The sequence below is a fragment of the Acanthochromis polyacanthus genome, chromosome 4 (assembly GCF_021347895.1).
Source record: "Acanthochromis polyacanthus isolate Apoly-LR-REF ecotype Palm Island chromosome 4, KAUST_Apoly_ChrSc, whole genome shotgun sequence".
Classification (NCBI taxonomy): domain Eukaryota; kingdom Metazoa; phylum Chordata; class Actinopteri; family Pomacentridae; genus Acanthochromis; species Acanthochromis polyacanthus.
In genome coordinates, this window is record NC_067116.1 from 46,011,479 (window position 1) to 46,028,600 (window position 17,122).

At 39.0% G+C, this 17,122-nt stretch overlaps 1 protein-coding gene across 7 annotated transcripts in view; it reads right to left on the reverse strand.

Moving 5' to 3' along the window:
• The window catches only part of obscna (obscurin, cytoskeletal calmodulin and titin-interacting RhoGEF a), an 85,633-nt gene that overhangs the window by 54,073 nt on the left and 14,438 nt on the right, over positions 1–17,122 (reverse strand). For 5 of the 7 annotated variants that reach the window (XM_051947606.1, XM_051947605.1, XM_051947603.1 and 2 more), the window contains 9 exons: positions 16,410–16,682; positions 16,067–16,330; positions 12,877–13,143; positions 12,014–12,280; positions 11,668–11,937; positions 7,477–7,743; positions 6,061–6,336; positions 4,860–5,126; positions 4,750–4,776 (listed from right to left, as the gene is read on the reverse strand). In XM_051947606.1, the coding sequence (XP_051803566.1) occupies positions 4,750–4,776; positions 4,860–5,126; positions 6,061–6,336; positions 7,477–7,743; positions 11,668–11,937; positions 12,014–12,280; positions 12,877–13,143; positions 16,067–16,330; positions 16,410–16,682 (2,178 nt within the window). The remainder of the gene's footprint in view (positions 1–4,749; positions 4,777–4,859; positions 5,127–6,060; positions 6,337–7,476; positions 7,744–11,667; positions 11,938–12,013; positions 12,281–12,876; positions 13,144–16,066; positions 16,331–16,409; positions 16,683–17,122) is intronic. The other 2 variants (XM_051947604.1, XM_051947608.1) reach the window with 1 other exon arrangement.

Genomic DNA, 17,122 nt, shown 5'->3' on the forward strand with positions numbered 1-17,122 from the left:
TCATTTCAGTTCACTGTGGAATCATTTTAGCTCACTGTGGAGTCATTTCAGCTCACTGTGGAGTCATTTCAGCTCAATGTGGAATCATTTCAGCTCACTGTGGAATCATTTCAGCTCACTGTGGAGTCATTTCAGCTCACTGTGGAGTCATTTCAGCTCACTGTGGAATCATTTCAGCTCACTGTGGAGTCATTTCAGCTCACTGTGGAATCATTTCAGATCACTGTGGAATCATTTTAGCTCACTGTGGAATCATTTCAGCTCACTGTGGAATCATTTCAGCTCACTGTGGAATCATTTCAGCTCACTGTGGAATCATTTCAGCTCACTGTGGAGTCATTTCAGCTCACTGTGGAGTCATTTCAGCTCACTGTGGAATCATTTCAGCTCACTGTGGAATCATTTTTAGCTCACTGTGGAGTCATTTCAGCTCACTGTGGAATCATTTCAGCTCACTGTGGAGTCATTTCAGCTCACTGTGGAATCATTTCAGCTCACTGTGGAGTCATTTCAGCTCACTGTGGAGTCATTTCAGCTCACTGTGGAATCATTTTAGCTCACTGTGGAATCATTTTCACTGTGGAATCATTTTTAGCTCACTGTGGAATCATTTTAGCTCACTGTGGAATCATTTCAGCTCACTGTGGAGTCATTTCAGCTCACTGTGGAATCATTTCAGATCACTGTGGAATCATTTCAGCTCACTGTGGAATCATTTTTAGCTCACTGTGGAATCATTTCAGCTCACTGTGGAGTCATTTCAGCTCACTGTGGAGTCATTTTAGCTCACTGTGGAATCATTTCAGCTCACTGTGGAGTCATTTCAGCTCACTGTGGAGTCATTTTAGCTCACTGTGGAATCATTTCAGCTCACTGTGGAATCATTTCAGCTCACTGTGGAATCATTTCAGATCACTGTGGAATCATTTTAGCTCACTGTGGAATCATTTTCACTGTGGAATCATTTTTAGTCCACTGTGGAATCATTTTAGCTCACTGTGGAATCATTTCAGCTCACTGTGGAATCATTTCAGCTCACTGTGGAGTCATTTCAGCTCACTGTGGAATCATTTTCACTGTGGAATCATTTTAGCTCACTGTGGAATCATTTTAGCTCACTGTGGAATCATTTCAGCTCACTGTGGAGTCATTTCAGCTCACTGTGGAATCATTTCAGCTCACTGTGGAGTCATTTCAGCTCACTGTGGAATCATTTCAGCTCACTGTGGAGTCATTTCAGCTCACTGTGGAATCATTTCAGATCACTGTGGAGTCATTTCAGCTCACTGTGGAGTCATTTCAGCTCACTGTGGAATCATTTTAGCTCACTGTGGAGTCATTTCAGCTCACTGTGGAGTCATTTTTAGCTCACTGTGGAGTCATTTTTAGCTCACTGTGGAGTCATTTCAGCTCACTGTGGAATCATTTCAGCTCACTGTGGAATCATTTCAGATCACTGTGGAATCATTTTAGCTCACTGTGGAATCATTTTCACTGTGGAATCATTTTTAGTCCACTGTGGAATCATTTTAGCTCACTGTGGAATCATTTCAGCTCACTGTGGAGTCATTTCAGCTCACTGTGGAGTCATTTCAGCTCACTGTGGAATCATTTTCACTGTGGAATCATTTTAGCTCACTGTGGAATCATTTTAGCTCACTGTGGAATCATTTCAGCTCACTGTGGAGTCATTTCAGCTCACTGTGGAATCATTTCAGCTCACTGTGGAGTCATTTCAGCTCACTGTGGAATCATTTCAGCTCACTGTGGAGTCATTTCAGCTCACTGTGGAATCATTTCAGATCACTGTGGAGTCATTTCAGCTCACTGTGGAGTCATTTCAGCTCACTGTGGAATCATTTTAGCTCACTGTGGAGTCATTTCAGCTCACTGTGGAGTCATTTTTAGCTCACTGTGGAGTCATTTCAGCTCACTGTGGAATCATTTCAGCTCACTGTGGAGTCATTTCAGCTCACTGTGGAATCATTTCAGCTCACTGTGGAATCATTTTAGCTCACTGTGGAATCATTTTAGCTCACTGTGGAATCATTTTCACTGTGGAATCATTTTTAGCTCACTGTGGAATCATTTTAGCTCACTGTGGAATCATTTCAGCTCACTGTGGAGTCATTTTAGCTCACTGTGGAATCATTTTTAGCTCACTGTGGAGTCATTTCAGCTCACTGTGGAGTCATTTCAGCTCACTGTGGAATCATTTTAGCTCACTGTGGAATCATTTCAGCTCACTGTGGAGTCATTTTTAGCTCACTGTGGAATCATTTGTAGCTCACTGTGGAGTCATTTCAGCTCACTGTGGAATCATTTTCACTGTGGAATCATTTTTAGCTCACTGTGGAATCATTTTAGCTCACTGTGGAATCATTTCAGCTCACTGTGGAGTCATTTCAGCTCACTGTGGAGTCATTTCAGCTCACTGTGGAATCATTTCAGCTCACTGTGGAATCATTTTCACTGTGGAATCATTTTTAGCTCACTGTGGAATCATTTCAGCTCACTGTGGAGTCATTTCAGCTCACTGTGGAGTCATTTCAGATCACTGTGGAATCATTTCAGCTCACTGTGGAATCATTTTTAGCTCACTGTGGAATCATTTCAGCTCACTGTGGAGTCATTTCAGCTCACTGTGGAATCATTTCAGATCACTGTGGAATCATTTTAGCCCACTGTGGAATCATTTCAGCTCACTGTGGAATCATTTCAGCTCACTGTGGAATCATTTTCACTGTGGAATCATTTTAGCTCACTGTGGAATCATTTCAGTTCACTGTGGAATCATTTTAGCTCACTGTGGAATCATTTTAGCTCACTGTGGAATCATTTTTAGCTCACTGTGGAATCATTTTAGCTCACTGTGGAATCATTTCAGCTCACTGTGGAATCATTTCAGCTCACTGTGGAATCATTTTCACTGTGGAGTCATTTCAGCTCACTGTGGAATCATTTTAGCTCACTGTGGAATCATTTTAGCTCACTGTGGAATCATTTTAGGTCACTGTGGAATCATTTTAGGTCACTGTGGAATCATTTTAGCTCACTGTGGAATCATTTCAGCTCACCGTGGAGTCATTTTAGCTCACCGTGGAATCATTTCAGCTCACTGTGGAATCATTTCAGCTCACTGTGGAATCATTTCAGCTCACTGTGGAATCATTTTAGCTCACTGTGGAATCATTTTAGCTCACTGTGGAATCATTTTCACTGTGGAATCATTTTAGGTCACTGTGGAATCATTTTAGCTCACTGTGGAATCATTTCAGCTCACTGTGGAATCATTTTAGCTCACTGTGGAATCATTTCAGCTCACTGTGGAATCATTTTAGCTCACTGTGGAATCATTTTCACTGTGGAATCATTTTAGCTCACTGTGGAATCATTTTAGCTCACTGTGGAATCATTTCAGCTCACCGTGGAGTCATTTTAGCTCACTGTGGAATCATTTTCACTGTGGAATCATTTCAGCTCACTGTGGAATCATTTCAGCTCACTGTGGAATCATTTTCACTGCAATCTAAAGTCCTGCACCTCATAAAAACAGCACAACCCTGGATAGAACGACAGAAAACTGTAAAATTGCCATTATTATTATTTTTTTTACAGTATTACCATTTCAATTCTACCTTTCAAGAAAAAGGTCATTTCCGTTTGGCAGTCAGAAATCAGAGAAAGAAACAAGATTATATTTATTTGATTATGTATTGTACAAAAATGTAAAAAGCCTGGATTTAACCTGTTTAACTTTTTCAAATACTCACAGATGTCACCAATAATGGAAACAAAATGACTCTGCATACTACAGATATTGTACTATTTATAATTTTATTTTGTTAAAAGATTTGTGTAGCAGCCTGCAGTTCACCTGAAAACTCTCAGATTTTTATAAAGTGACTGTTGGTCAATCATTGCTTCTCAGTTTTGCTAAGAAAAACAGAATTTTCAGCTTTTTACAGAATCTGATTGAAGCAAACTATTTATTTCCCCGCTGTGGGATTAATAAAGGTTTAATCTATCTATTTTTGACATTTAAAAGAAAAAAGAGGCGTGGAATAATGTCAGATTGATGAAATACTGCTATTTTAAGCTTATATTTCTGAACAGCTCATAGTGTTTCTGTAGATGAGCTTGGGGGTAGAGTTAAATAACTTTTCTTCCTCCTACTCCCTTTTCAGGCATTCTATGCATATGTTACCATATTGGAATGTTTGTTTTTGCATTGTTATTGAAATCGCCTGAAATGAATGAACAAAAAATAATAACAATAATTTTCCTATCAGAACTGTGTGTTAACGTCTTTATCAACTGACAGAAAGCTGAAAATCTGATGCTTTTTTCCTGTTTTATAGCTTTTATAGCTGTAATTTTGGCAGTTTTTAAAAATACAACACATTATTTAAAGCCAGGGTTCAGACGATTAAACTCATGAATGGATCTCGTATGGTAACAGATCATAATGAATAATTATATTATCATGGATTATACAATAATCCATTATCATATGACCTACATGAAATAAACTAAATGCTGCAGTTTGATGGAGGGAAAACTCTAGCTAAACACCCACATGGCATGTTTTCAGTAATGTACAGTACATACAGGCACTGTGACATTAAATATTAGTGGAAAAATGGGTGAAATAAAACCATATTCACTCCATTAACGTTTCAGGAAACCACATAATGGAGCTCAGAGTTTAGCTAACACTAACTGGATCTGTTTGTTTCTGAGGCTGACCTCTTTGTCGTCTGCGTTCGTCTGATTCTGTTGACATAATATGTAAAAAAAGGATTAAATGTGCTTTCTGAGGCCATAAATCAGTCTGTAGGGCAGTGTTTCTGTCTCACCGTGGACTGTGAGCTCAGCAGTGGATTGGCTGTCTTTGGTCTTGCAGGTGTATTTTCCAGCGTCGCTCTCCTCCACGTTGTTGATGATCAGTTTGGTGAGTCGTCCGTCCTGCTTCATCTCGTATTTCTCTCCAGGTTTCAGGACGACTCTTCCTTTCCTCCAGTCCACTGGAGCTCCAGGTTTGGAGATTTCACAGCAGAAAACTCCGCTGTCGCCTTCTTTAACCACCAGACGCTGCAGCTCCCGTTTAAACATCACAGGAAGTTCTGTTGTAGGACAAAGAAACGCTTCCATTTCATGACTGTTGCACTGATTGTGTGGATGTGGACTCTGTTATTCACTGAAAAGAAAGCTCTTAAATGTCATTTAAATTCTTCTACATCTTTGTATTCTAGTTACAGGACACCTGACATGTCAGTTATTTGGTCTGCACATCTGGATTTTACATCTAATAGAACATCTGGTGACAACATGGACTCCAAAGTCAGGGCTGGTAGGCTCGATGCAAATATGTCTGATTTACTCATTTCTAGCCAATCAAACTTCACATTGTTTTGGACGTTCAGACCACTTTAGAACTTGAGGAATTTTTAATAAAAAGATGAACTGAATGGATGAACAGCTCAGAATTCAGTCAGTTCATTAAATCAAACTAAACGGGGCAGATGGAAGCTTGCTGTGCGTCTGTTAAACTCAGTTCTGTTTAAACGTGTTCATAACAATCCAAATGTTTCTATAATCATGACAAAGTTCAGTAAATTTATCATTTCACTGTAACCATTAGAATCTTCACAGAGTTTCTGTCTTTGTACTGATTCTGGTCAAAAATGGCTTCAACTATAAGTCAGATATAAAAAAAACCTGCATAGATTAGAAAACTTTAGAAGAAAGCATGTTTGTCCTTAACTACTGTCTGTGCAACTTTTCTTCAAGTTCAGTGAATCTAACCCTAGTTTTAGACTTTAACAAGGCGACACTGAGCTAATTAATCAACCAGAGTTAACTCATACATTCAGGAGGAATTCGTGTTTCTAAACTGAATGGAGTTTAATTATTTATCGTGCAGCTACAGGACTCTTTGGAAGATAGAAAGATGAGTCTCAGTTGTTCATAATAACAGTTTTAAACCAGAACACAGAAACCTTATGGATTCAGAACTGATAACATCCCTGCTAAGGTCACAAAGCTCATCAAACTTACGTCTGACTTTGACTTCAGCCGTGCTTTTCTCGTCTCCTGTGATACAGCTGTACTTTCCTGCATCTTCTGGCTGAACGTTTACAATGGTCATCTGAGCCGTCCTTCCTTCCAGCTTTACCTGGTATTTTCCTCTAGAAACCTCCTCAGAAAGAACCTGACCGTCTCTCTGCCACTGAACCGGGACTCCTTTCTTGGATAGCTCACACTGTAGCGTCACGCTGCTTCCCTCCTCGGCCTCCTGACTCTTCAGACTCGTTTTAAAGGTGGCTGGAACCGCTGCAGTCCAAAGCACAGAACATACAACAAATGATTTACAGGTGGATAAACACACACTTCTAAAAAGGTCAGTGAATAATAGGTAAAGAAATGCAGCACAGATATGACTGGAGCTCTGCTGGAGTTTACTAGACTGCTGTGCAAAGAGTTTAAATGAAAACCAGTAATTTAGTTCTTGGACTGATTTTAAAGGAGGGCCTGGATCCATATCACATGCCTGCACCTTTCAGCCCTCATGGTTCATTAAAAACACCCCTAACTGACAAACCTGGAGATCGAAGTGCGTATGATTGTTACCAGGATTTCAGATTTCAGTCTGTGAACGTTCAGCAGCATTTCAGACAAACAGGACATCAGCCAAACATTCAGAAACCTCACTTGGTTGCACACTAAGACGACAGAAGAAGCTTTCCAAAACAAGTACATGATCAAGAAAAGCCTGGATATCATTAAGAGCAACACTTCCTTATGGGAGATATTCAGCTTCAGAAGAGCTCTCATCCAGTTAGAGTTTTCTTCCTGCTTCCTGCTTCTGATGCTGCTACAGTAATAACGGACACTTTTAGAGACGTGTTTACGGACAAAGCCTGGTCTGTCACCAGTTTATCAGGTGTATCTGAGGCTGTTTCTTTAGAGGCTTTAATAAAAACAGACTTGGGAACAGAGTGGGTGAATAAACTGTCGATACTGAGAATGTTTAGTGCTAAAGCTTTGATGCCAGGTCTGGGGTTACAAAACCAAAAAGGTCAAACAGAGAACACGTAGAATCCATGCCTCTAAAGCCACGAGCTGCCCTGATCTCTGAGGATTCTGATCTGTAACCTTTGTTAGAGCCATAAGCTGGGTTACACAATAGTGAAGTGAAATTCCTAAAATATTCCTGTTTAAAGGCTGTTCAGATTGTGTTCAACCTGGTTTTCTTATTGGAAATGTTGAGGACTTGTGAGAGGACTCTGGTTTAGTATTTCTTGTGTTTTTTATTATCATAATCAGTTTATTTATAAAACTGTTGTATCTGTGGTGTAAATCCCCTGAAGGCCAGAGACAGAAAATGACGCAGGAGTGTCTACATGTCTCCAGCCCTCTGGATATTCATGCTGCTGTTAAGGCTCTAGTTCTTCCATCTTCTTTTATACAAACCAACAACTTTAACGGTGGCCTTGGTCCTCTGCTCTCGGCACACACAGGTGTAGACGCCGCTGTCTTCAGGTGAAGCGTCTCTGATGGTTAACTCCAGCACCGAGTCCCTCTGTTTGATCTGGTACTTCTCTCCATTCTCCAGCTGATCTCCTCCCAGCCTCCACTCCACAGGAACTCCAGGTTTAGAGATCTCACAGCTCAGTGTGATGCTGTTTCCTTCTGCAACCTGGAGGTTCTTCAGCTTCTGCTTGAAGGTGATGGGAAGAGCTAAAAGGCAAAGACAGGTGGTGAGATCAAACTGAATAAACTACAATAAAAAGAAAAGAAGTCTTCAACACTGTAATATCTTTAAAAACATCTGGTTGATTCCTGGTCTACAGCATCCCCAGTCTCACCCCAACCAGCCGAGGTGGACGGAGATGCTTCTATCAGAGGTTTACTTTGTCTCCCTGTTAAAGGGTTTTGGGGGGGGGTTGTTCCTTCCTGCTGTCCTCAGTCAGCTTTAGACTGGTGGGTTTCTGTTCTCTATTTAAAAGTCATGAGGTCTTTGTCTGACTACGCTAAGTGCTATGAGATGACACACACCACCGTTCTAAAGTTTAGGATCATCCAGACAATTCTCCCACCTTTATCCATGTGCCAACATAACCGAACAAGGGTTTTCTAACCATCAATGAGCCTTTCAGCACCATTAGCTAACACAATGTAGCATTAGAACACAGGAGTGATGGTTGCTGGAAATGTTCCTCTGTACCCCAATGGAGATATTCCATTAAAAATCAGCTGTTTACAGCTACAATAGTCATTTACCACATTAACTATGTCTACACTGGATTTATCATTCATTTAAGGTTATCTTCATTGAAAAAAATGCTTTTCTTTTAAAAATAAGGACATTTCTCAGTGAGCCAGACTTTAGAACGGTAGTATGTGCTGTGAATTGGTGCAATATAAAAAATAAATTGAACAGAGATGTTTCTGGGTACCTCAGTTCACACAGACAGCTTTTGGTTGATCTGTTTTTTTTTTTTTTTATAATTTTTATTTTTAACTTTTAGTTGGCAAGCATCTTAGTTAACAAAAATGAGAAGAGTACCTTCAAAATATAGTTTCCACATTACATTACCCTTTAGAAATGCACAATAGTCAAACAAAATCAGACCTTATCGGTTTAACATACTCAGTCCATTTAGTCCAGATGATATGAAACTTGTCCCGTTGGGTTTTAAGCGTAAAGGAGAGCTTTTCCATTGTGTAGATCTGTTGAATGATGATAATCCATTCGTCGATGGTTGGAGGGTCTGCCTTTAACCATTTCCTTGTTATGGCCTTCTTACTTGCTGCCAATAATATTCCAAGCAACTTTTTATCCCTGTTTCTCCAATTTGTTACATTCACATTACCTAAATACACATTTTCACAATCACAAGGTATTTTACTATTAAATACGTAGTTAATATGCTCACAGATCTGCGTCCAATAAGGTCTTATTATGGGACAACCCCAGAATATATGAAAATGATTGGCCCCTGAGGACCCGCAGGATCTCCAACAAGAGTCTCCAGTGCCTAGATGTCTCTTTTGAATTGGTGTAACGAAAAATCTGATAAGGTTTTTCCAACAAAACTCTCGCCATGTGTTAGAGCCAGTAGTGTTCCATTGAAATATACATATATTCATCCAACTTTCCTTTGTAATTTGCATATTCCCTTCCATTTCCCATCTTCTCCTAATGTAATCTGTGCTGGTTCGTTTACTTTGTTGAATGGCTTTATACATTTTAGATATAATTTTAGTTTGAGGGAGTATTTTAATTAGTGATAAGAAAGTTTGCAAGAAGCCCAAGTTGTCTTTCTCCCATGCTGTTTTTACATTCTGATCGAAATAATGTCTTACCTGTAAATACCTATAGAAATCCTCATGACCTAGTCCATATCTGTTTTTTAAGAGTTCAAAGCTCATGAATGCCCCCTTATGGAGAAATGAGTAATATGTTGTAAGACCTTTTACAGTCCAACTTTTAAATCTTTTGTCCAGGACATTTGGTTTGAATTCAGAATCATATGCACACCACCTTAAGGCTCTGGACACTTTTTCCAAGTTCAGAGTTTGTATTATTCTATTCCACGAATTCAAAAGAGACTCATACATAAAATCTTCACACAGGTTAACGCTAATTTGTAATTTTTTATCAGACAATAAAGCCATAATAGGTATATCCTTTATAGTAGTCCCCTCAACGTCCCTCCATCCTGCAGTATATCTGGCCGAGCTCAGACAGATCAAGGGTCTAATTTGGGCAGCATAGTAATAGTCCCGAAGGCATGGGAGACCAATTCCCCCTTTCTCTCTTGTCAGCAGCATTGTTTGATATTTTATTCTAGCCTTTTATTTTGCCAAATATATTTTCCAATTAATTTGTCCCACTCATCAAAATGTTTTTCAGTTATTAGGATGGGAAGACATTGAAAGAGGTAGAGGAAACGGGGGAGTATATTCATTCGAATTGATTCTGTCCTTGAATGCAAACCTAAAAATGGTACATCATTCCACCTTTGCAGATCTGATTTTATTTTTGAAACTAGAGGTCCATAATTGGCATTAAACATTTGTGAGGGGTCCTGTGTCAGTACGACCCCCAAATATTTAATTCTTTTTGATTCCCATTTCCATTTGTAGGTATTTTTGATTTTTGGAGGTGGATTGTAGTTAAATTTTAAAACCTCAGTTTTAGTAATATTAATTTTATAACCCGAAAATGAGCCATATTCTTTTAGCATTTCCATTAATTTGGGAAGTGACTGTGTGGGATCCGTCAAAAATATTAATATGTCATCAGCAAATAGAGCGAGTCTTTGCTCCCCTGATTTTAAAGTAACCCCTTTAACTTCTGTACTCTGCCTTATCCACTGAGCTAGCGGCTCAATAAACAACGCAAACAATAAGGCTGAGGCTCCGCAGCCTTGACGAGTTCCTCTTTCGAGTGTTATAGGTTTAGATAAATCACCATTCACCTTAATCCTAGCAGTAGGCCTGCTGTACAGTGCAGAAAATATCCCCATCATGTCTGGGTGGAAGCCGAATGCAGCCATTACCTTATATAAAAAATCCCATCGAACTGAATCAAATGCTTTTTCCGCATCTAAGCTAATTATTAGAGTTTTTAAATTATGTTGTCGGACATGTTTCATAATCAAAAGGGTTTTCCTAATATTGTCTTGGGTCTGTCTTTGTCTTATAAACCCTGTTTGATCCCTATTTATAAGTTCTGGTAAAATTACCTCGAGTCGTTTGCATAAAATAGAGGTGAACAATTTGTAGTCGATATTTAATACACTCACAGGGCGATAATTTCCACAATCAAGTTTGTCCTTATTTTCTTTAGGAATAATTGAAATTATGGCCTCTCTCCAAGAAGGGGGAATAATTTTTTCTTCAAGTACACAGTTAAATGTTTTTACTAATATTGGTACCAACTGATCCTGCATAATCTTATACCATTCAGAATTGAATCCATCTGCTCCCGGGGCCTTCCCATTTTTTAATCTTCTAATAGCTGAAACAATTTCTTCTTTAGTTATTTTAGATATTAATTTCTTGTTCTGGTTGTTTGTGACTTTAGGTAAATTTAATGAGGATAAAAAAGAGTCGATTTCACATGCACTTCTTAATTGTGGTTGAGAGTATAGTTTTTGATAATAATCGGTTGATCTGTTTTTAAAGCTGTGAGTGAGTGGAAGTCCATCTCAGCTAACGTAGAACATTCAGGAAGCTTTGCAAAGATTAAAACCAGCCTTAAGGTTTTCTTTCTCAGTTAAAGCAGGAAAGAAGTGGAATTTAGTCTCCACAAACATTAGAGATTCAGGAAGCTTTGCAGAGTTTAAAACCTGCTTCAAGGTTTGGTTGTAGTTAGCACAAACGTTCATCACCAATAACTGCCTTTTTTGTTGTATTTTCTGGTTTTATTCATTATCTCACACTGATGGACTGTCTGATTTATTTCATGGAGTGTAGTTATTGTTCAGTGGTCGTTTTATTTTTTGTTCTTCTTCAGGAAAAATACATAGAAATGATCTGCTAGCTACCCTCTGGTGTGATTACTGTTCGTTGTCTTACTGTCAGATAATGTGCAGATGTTGCTGAAAAATGATCTAATGGAGTAAAATGAAATGCTGCTATGGATGTCTTTACCATTCACGGTGAGGGTAGCGGTGGTCTCCAGGCTTCCACAGATGCAGGTGTAGATGTTGCTGTCCTCCAGCGTCACGTCAAAGATCCTCAGTTCCACCAGCATGTCTCTCTGTCGGACGTGATACTTCTCTCCATTCCTGATCACCTCATCTCCTCGTTTCCTCCACTCCACAGAGTGACCGGGTTTGGAAAGTTCACAGCGAAGCGTGGCGGTGTTTCCCTCCTCCACGCTCACGTTCCTCAGCTTCTGCTTGAAGGTGACTGGAAGAGCTGAGGAGCCACATCAGACCAGATCAGACAAACAAGCACCTAAAACTGCTGACTGACTGCTGAAATGATGTCCTACCAGTGATTCTGACGCTAGCAGACGTCATCTGATCGGCGCACACACAGCTGTAAACACCGCTGTCTTCAGGTACAGGCTTCCATATCAGCAGCTCCAAGGAGGTTTCTCTCTTTCTGATCTGGAACTTGACGCCGTTCCTCAGCAGCTCCTGTTCCTTCCTCCATTCTACTGGGAGTCCAGGTTTGGAGATCTCGCAGCGTAAAATCACACTGCTGCCCTCCTCCGCCTGCACGTTCTTCAGCTGCTGGACGAATGTGATGGGAATAGCTGGAAAACACAGAAATGCAGGCAGGAGTGGAGTGAAAATGTTGAAATTGTAAGAAAATATACCTTAACAACAGAATACACTAAAGATTTGGTCTGGAATAAAACCTCAGTGTGACATCTCTGTTTACTAGAATTTGAATTGTTTAACTGGAATACTTGTAAGAAGACTTCAAATTTGAATGTCATAATTTGAATTCATTAGATGAAAATTGCATTACAATAAACTTTAAAACATTCACATTTTTAAAATTGAGTTGCTCTGAAATTTAGTTTGATCTCCCTGAAAATTCAACCGTCTAACATTCAGTTCTCCAGATTCACATTTAGCTTACTGTGACCACATCCAGGACACTGAACCACAGAACTCCTTAAACATTTCCTGATCATTTAAATTCAGCTTCCAGTGGCATTTATTTCTTCCAGTACAGACCAGTGATTGCAGAGTACAACCACAGGCTTAGATCAGTAAATCTGCACTGCTCCTTTTGTATTCATCACAATGAATGTGAAACATTTCTACAGACTCTCCTCAGACTGAATTCACGGTAAAATGGCTGAGAGAATAAAGCATAAATAAATAAATAAAACAGCTTTACCGTGGACTGTGAGGCTGGCTGATGTCTGGTGCTCTCTGCACTGGCAGGAATAATCTCCTGAGTCCTCGGGTTTCAGGGCTTTGATGGTCAGACAGTTGATGGTCCTCCTCTGTTTGATCACGTACTTGTCTCCAGCTCTGATGCTCTCCAAACCTTTCCTCCAGTGGACCTGGACTCCAGGTAGAGAGTATTCACAGGTCAGAGTCACAGATTCTCCTTCTTTGGCCTCCAGAGTCGTCAGAAGCTGAGTGAACTCTGCTGGGATGGCTGAAGAAAGGCAGAAAAGAGGAAGAACTGCTCATAACTTTCCTTTACAAGCCGCCACAAACCTTTAGTTCATAAAAATCTGTTTTTCTAATAACACACAATAAATTCCTGAGTCATTAACTGAAAAATCCTCCAACCAGCCCTCCTGACAATCAGCTGTTTTATCTACAAACACTAAAACATTTTTAATGAAGACCTTCATACTATGAAGATGTTCACAGTTAAAGGCCCTCACAGGTGGGTTGGTTCAAATTTTACACTTTTTATTTTACCATTTCCATTATTTTAGAGCTTTATAACTTTATAAGTACAGGAACAGACAGGGGGAATTTTAAGAGCTGAAAAACACATTTAATAATTATTAATTTGAGATCTGGTAAAAACTGCAACCAAAAGAATTCTACAAGTTTGACCTTCACACCATGAATGTTTGGAATATTCTGAATACTAACAGAGTTACAGCCCCTAAAGACATAAAGATGTGGGTTCAAACTTTGTGATTCTTAGTTTGCATCACTTTTTTGAGCATGTGTGACAGGTGGTTGGTCAGAACAAGTTACAGACAATGAAGGGATCATTTTTACACATTAAATACCAGAATCATCTTCTAGACACGAGTCACTCTCAGTCAAAATAAGTTTCTAATAACACCGGTGAATGCAGCTTCTGGCTGTAAAATGTCAAAAACAACTTTAGTGAAATCTATTGAATTGAATCTAGATAAAGTGCCACCTCCTGCAAAATTAGGGTGGAAAGAATATAAAGTTCATAAGGAAGATAGTTTTATATTGAGAGACACTTTAAAAATTTGGTTTGAGATTATTTTAAAAGAAAAACTAAATCGAAGGAGACAGTAAATTACTAATTTGGCCCTCTCAATTGCCTAATTTTGTTCCCAATGAGACAGAACATACAGTAATCTGGTGGAGAGAGAGGGGAATAACAGCAACATGTACTCTGTTGAAGGGAAACATTTTAAAAGCTTTGAAAAACTCAAACAAGAATTTAAGTTGGAAAACAGACACCTATATAGTTACAGCTAAGACACTTTTATCAAAAGGAAATGGAGAGGAATTTATCAGAGGAGATTCAGAAATTGATATTATTTGTGGCAGAGGCAAACAAGAATACACCTTTGAAGACTGTGTCTAAACTATATGGCTGTCTCCAAGAATGTAACGGCAGAAATTCACTGTATGTGAAATCAAAATGGGAACAAGAACTTGATGTCCTATTGTCTGACAGTGAGTGGTTCTCCATGTGCAACACACAACAAACTTCAACTAGCTCGAGAAGATGGAGAGAATTCGGATGGAAAACCCCCATACGTTTTTTTATAACTCTACAAATAAAGACTAAACAATTAAAATTACAACAGAGTTGCTGGAGAATGTGTGGACATGTTGACGCCAATCACCCCCCCACATATTTTGGTCATTCATTAAGAAACAACCATTCTGGAACAACATCATACAAATAACGGAGGAAATCGTAAAACTACCCCGAGACCCTCGAACTGTATATCTGGGTCTAATACCTGGCAAAACACTTGAAAAGAAAGATACTTACCTCTTTAAAATCCTAACCACTGCTATCAAAAAGGCCTTGACAAGAAACTGGCTGAAAAGTGACCCTCCTAAGCGTCAATGGGTGGACATTGTTGAAGAAATATACACCATGAAAAAATTGACTTTTTGCCTGAGAGTCAGAGAAGGGATTTGGAATTAAAGTGACAGAAATGGACTGCATTCATTGCCAAATCCCAGTAATGATGGACTATATGAAAAAGAAGAAAAAAGAAAAAATGTCTATGAACATGTTATAGTTTTTGTTTTTATTTTTAGTTTGTGTTCATGTAAGTGTTGTTTGGAAAAACGGGAAAATAAAAAGTTAAAAAAAGCTTTAGTGTTCACATGTTTTGTGTAATATTTAGGACAGATATCATTGATCAAACCAGTTTACAGCATTCAGAGTTTGAGACTTTCAGGTTCAGTTCTTGGTCTGTTTCCATCCTCGTGAACAACAGTGATGATGTGTAATCTTGGTATCCAACACAGGAAAAGATTAAATGCAAGCTCAAATTTGACATTTTGTAAGTGTTAAAATATGGAAAAATATTGGAAAATGATGTTGAAACAGAAAGAACTATGACTAGAAGATCCCAGAGTCAACTAGACAGCGTTAGATACCAACATTAGACATCATCACAGTAACAGTGATACCAAATCATCCTCATCTACTGTAAGAGCCTGGAACTCACAACATATTCCTCGTATGAAGGTTTAAACTTTGCATGGCTCCATTAAAGAAACTGTACATAAAATATCAATTCATTCTCAGGAGGTCTTTGAGGGAACTTTGCTCATCAGATTTGGTTGGTTTTATTGGAATTAACCCTCCTCTTCCTACCTTTAACAGTGACTACAGCTCTGGTTTTACTGATATTTATTTTATTTTTCCTACCTTTAACAGTGACTACAGCTCTGGTTTTACTGATAATTATTTTATTTTTCCTACCTTTAACAGTGACTACAGCTCTGGTTTCACTCATAATTATTTTATTTTTCCTACCTTTAACAGTGACTACAGCTCTGGTTTTACTGATATTTATTTTATTTTTCCTACAGCTCTGGTTTTACTGATATTTATTTTATTTTTCCTACCTTTAACAGTGACTACAGCCCTGGTTTTACTGATAATTATTTTATTTTTCCTACAGCTCTGGTTTTACTGATAATTATTTTATTTTTCTACATTTAACAGTGACTACAGCCCTGGTTTAACTGATAATTTTTTTTTTTTTCCCTACAGCTCTGGTTTTACTGATATTTATTTTATTTTTCCTACAGCTCTGGTTTCACTCATAATTATTTTATTTTTCCTACAGCTCTGGTTTAACTGATATTTATTTTATTTTTCCTACCTTTAACAGTGACTACAGCTCTGGTTGTGACGGATCCAGCGCTGCACTCATAAACTCCAGCATCTCCGCTGCAGACCTCCCGAATGGTCAGTCGAGCTTCACATCCAGACCGACTGGCGAAGTATCTGGAGGAGTTCCACATCAGGCATCCATCTTTGTACCACAGGATGTGACAGGGCTTGGAGGCGACGCAGGACAAAACCAGACCGCCTCCTTCAATAGCTTCACAGTCCTCCAGCGACTTAATGATGGTGGGACGCCTCTCTGGGGACACATGAAGCTAAATTAATGAAATGTGATGGGAAAACAGACATTAAAGCTCATAGAAAGGCCAGAGTTTCACCTCTAACCAACAGAGAAGCGTAGGATCTCTTGTCTCCGGCTGCAAATGAAATGGTGCCGGTGTCTTTCCGGGCAAGCTGCCTGAACGTCAGGGTGTGGAATCCTCCAGGAATCATCTGGATCTCATTGAGCTCGTTGGTATAAAGCAGCGTCTCGTCCAGATACCACTTGACGCCGGTGTAGTCGCTGGGACAGATCCGACACCTGAACGTCACCGTGTCGCCTTCGAGACACTCGACGTCTTCGAGTTCATCCAGGATCAACACCCTCTGACCTGAGAGGTGGAAAGTCAGAACACCTCATTAAAATCACATCAAGTCAAAGCATTAACGGAACAACACACTCAATAACTGCATTATGCATCCATTTAATCATCAGACTGTCAAAAAGATTTTAGCTCATACACTGTAAAAAATGAACCAGTGTGTTTAAATAAAAAAAACAAAAACCTTGAGTTAGTCAAGTTTAGAAATTTTAGTTGTTTATGTCCCAGTTTAGAATAAACAGTTGGTTTGACAGTGAACACACAGCAAAACTCTATCTAGTCTTAGTGTTAATTCCTTAATTTTTCATTTAAAGCCGACATGCCTGACTTAGTTCTTGACTACATCTAAATAAAACACGGTAAGCTGTGATATTATGAACTCCAGAGGTTTAGCAGAAAAGCTAAAAGTCAAAAAGTCATTTTTAAACTTAATTTTCTTTAATAATTTG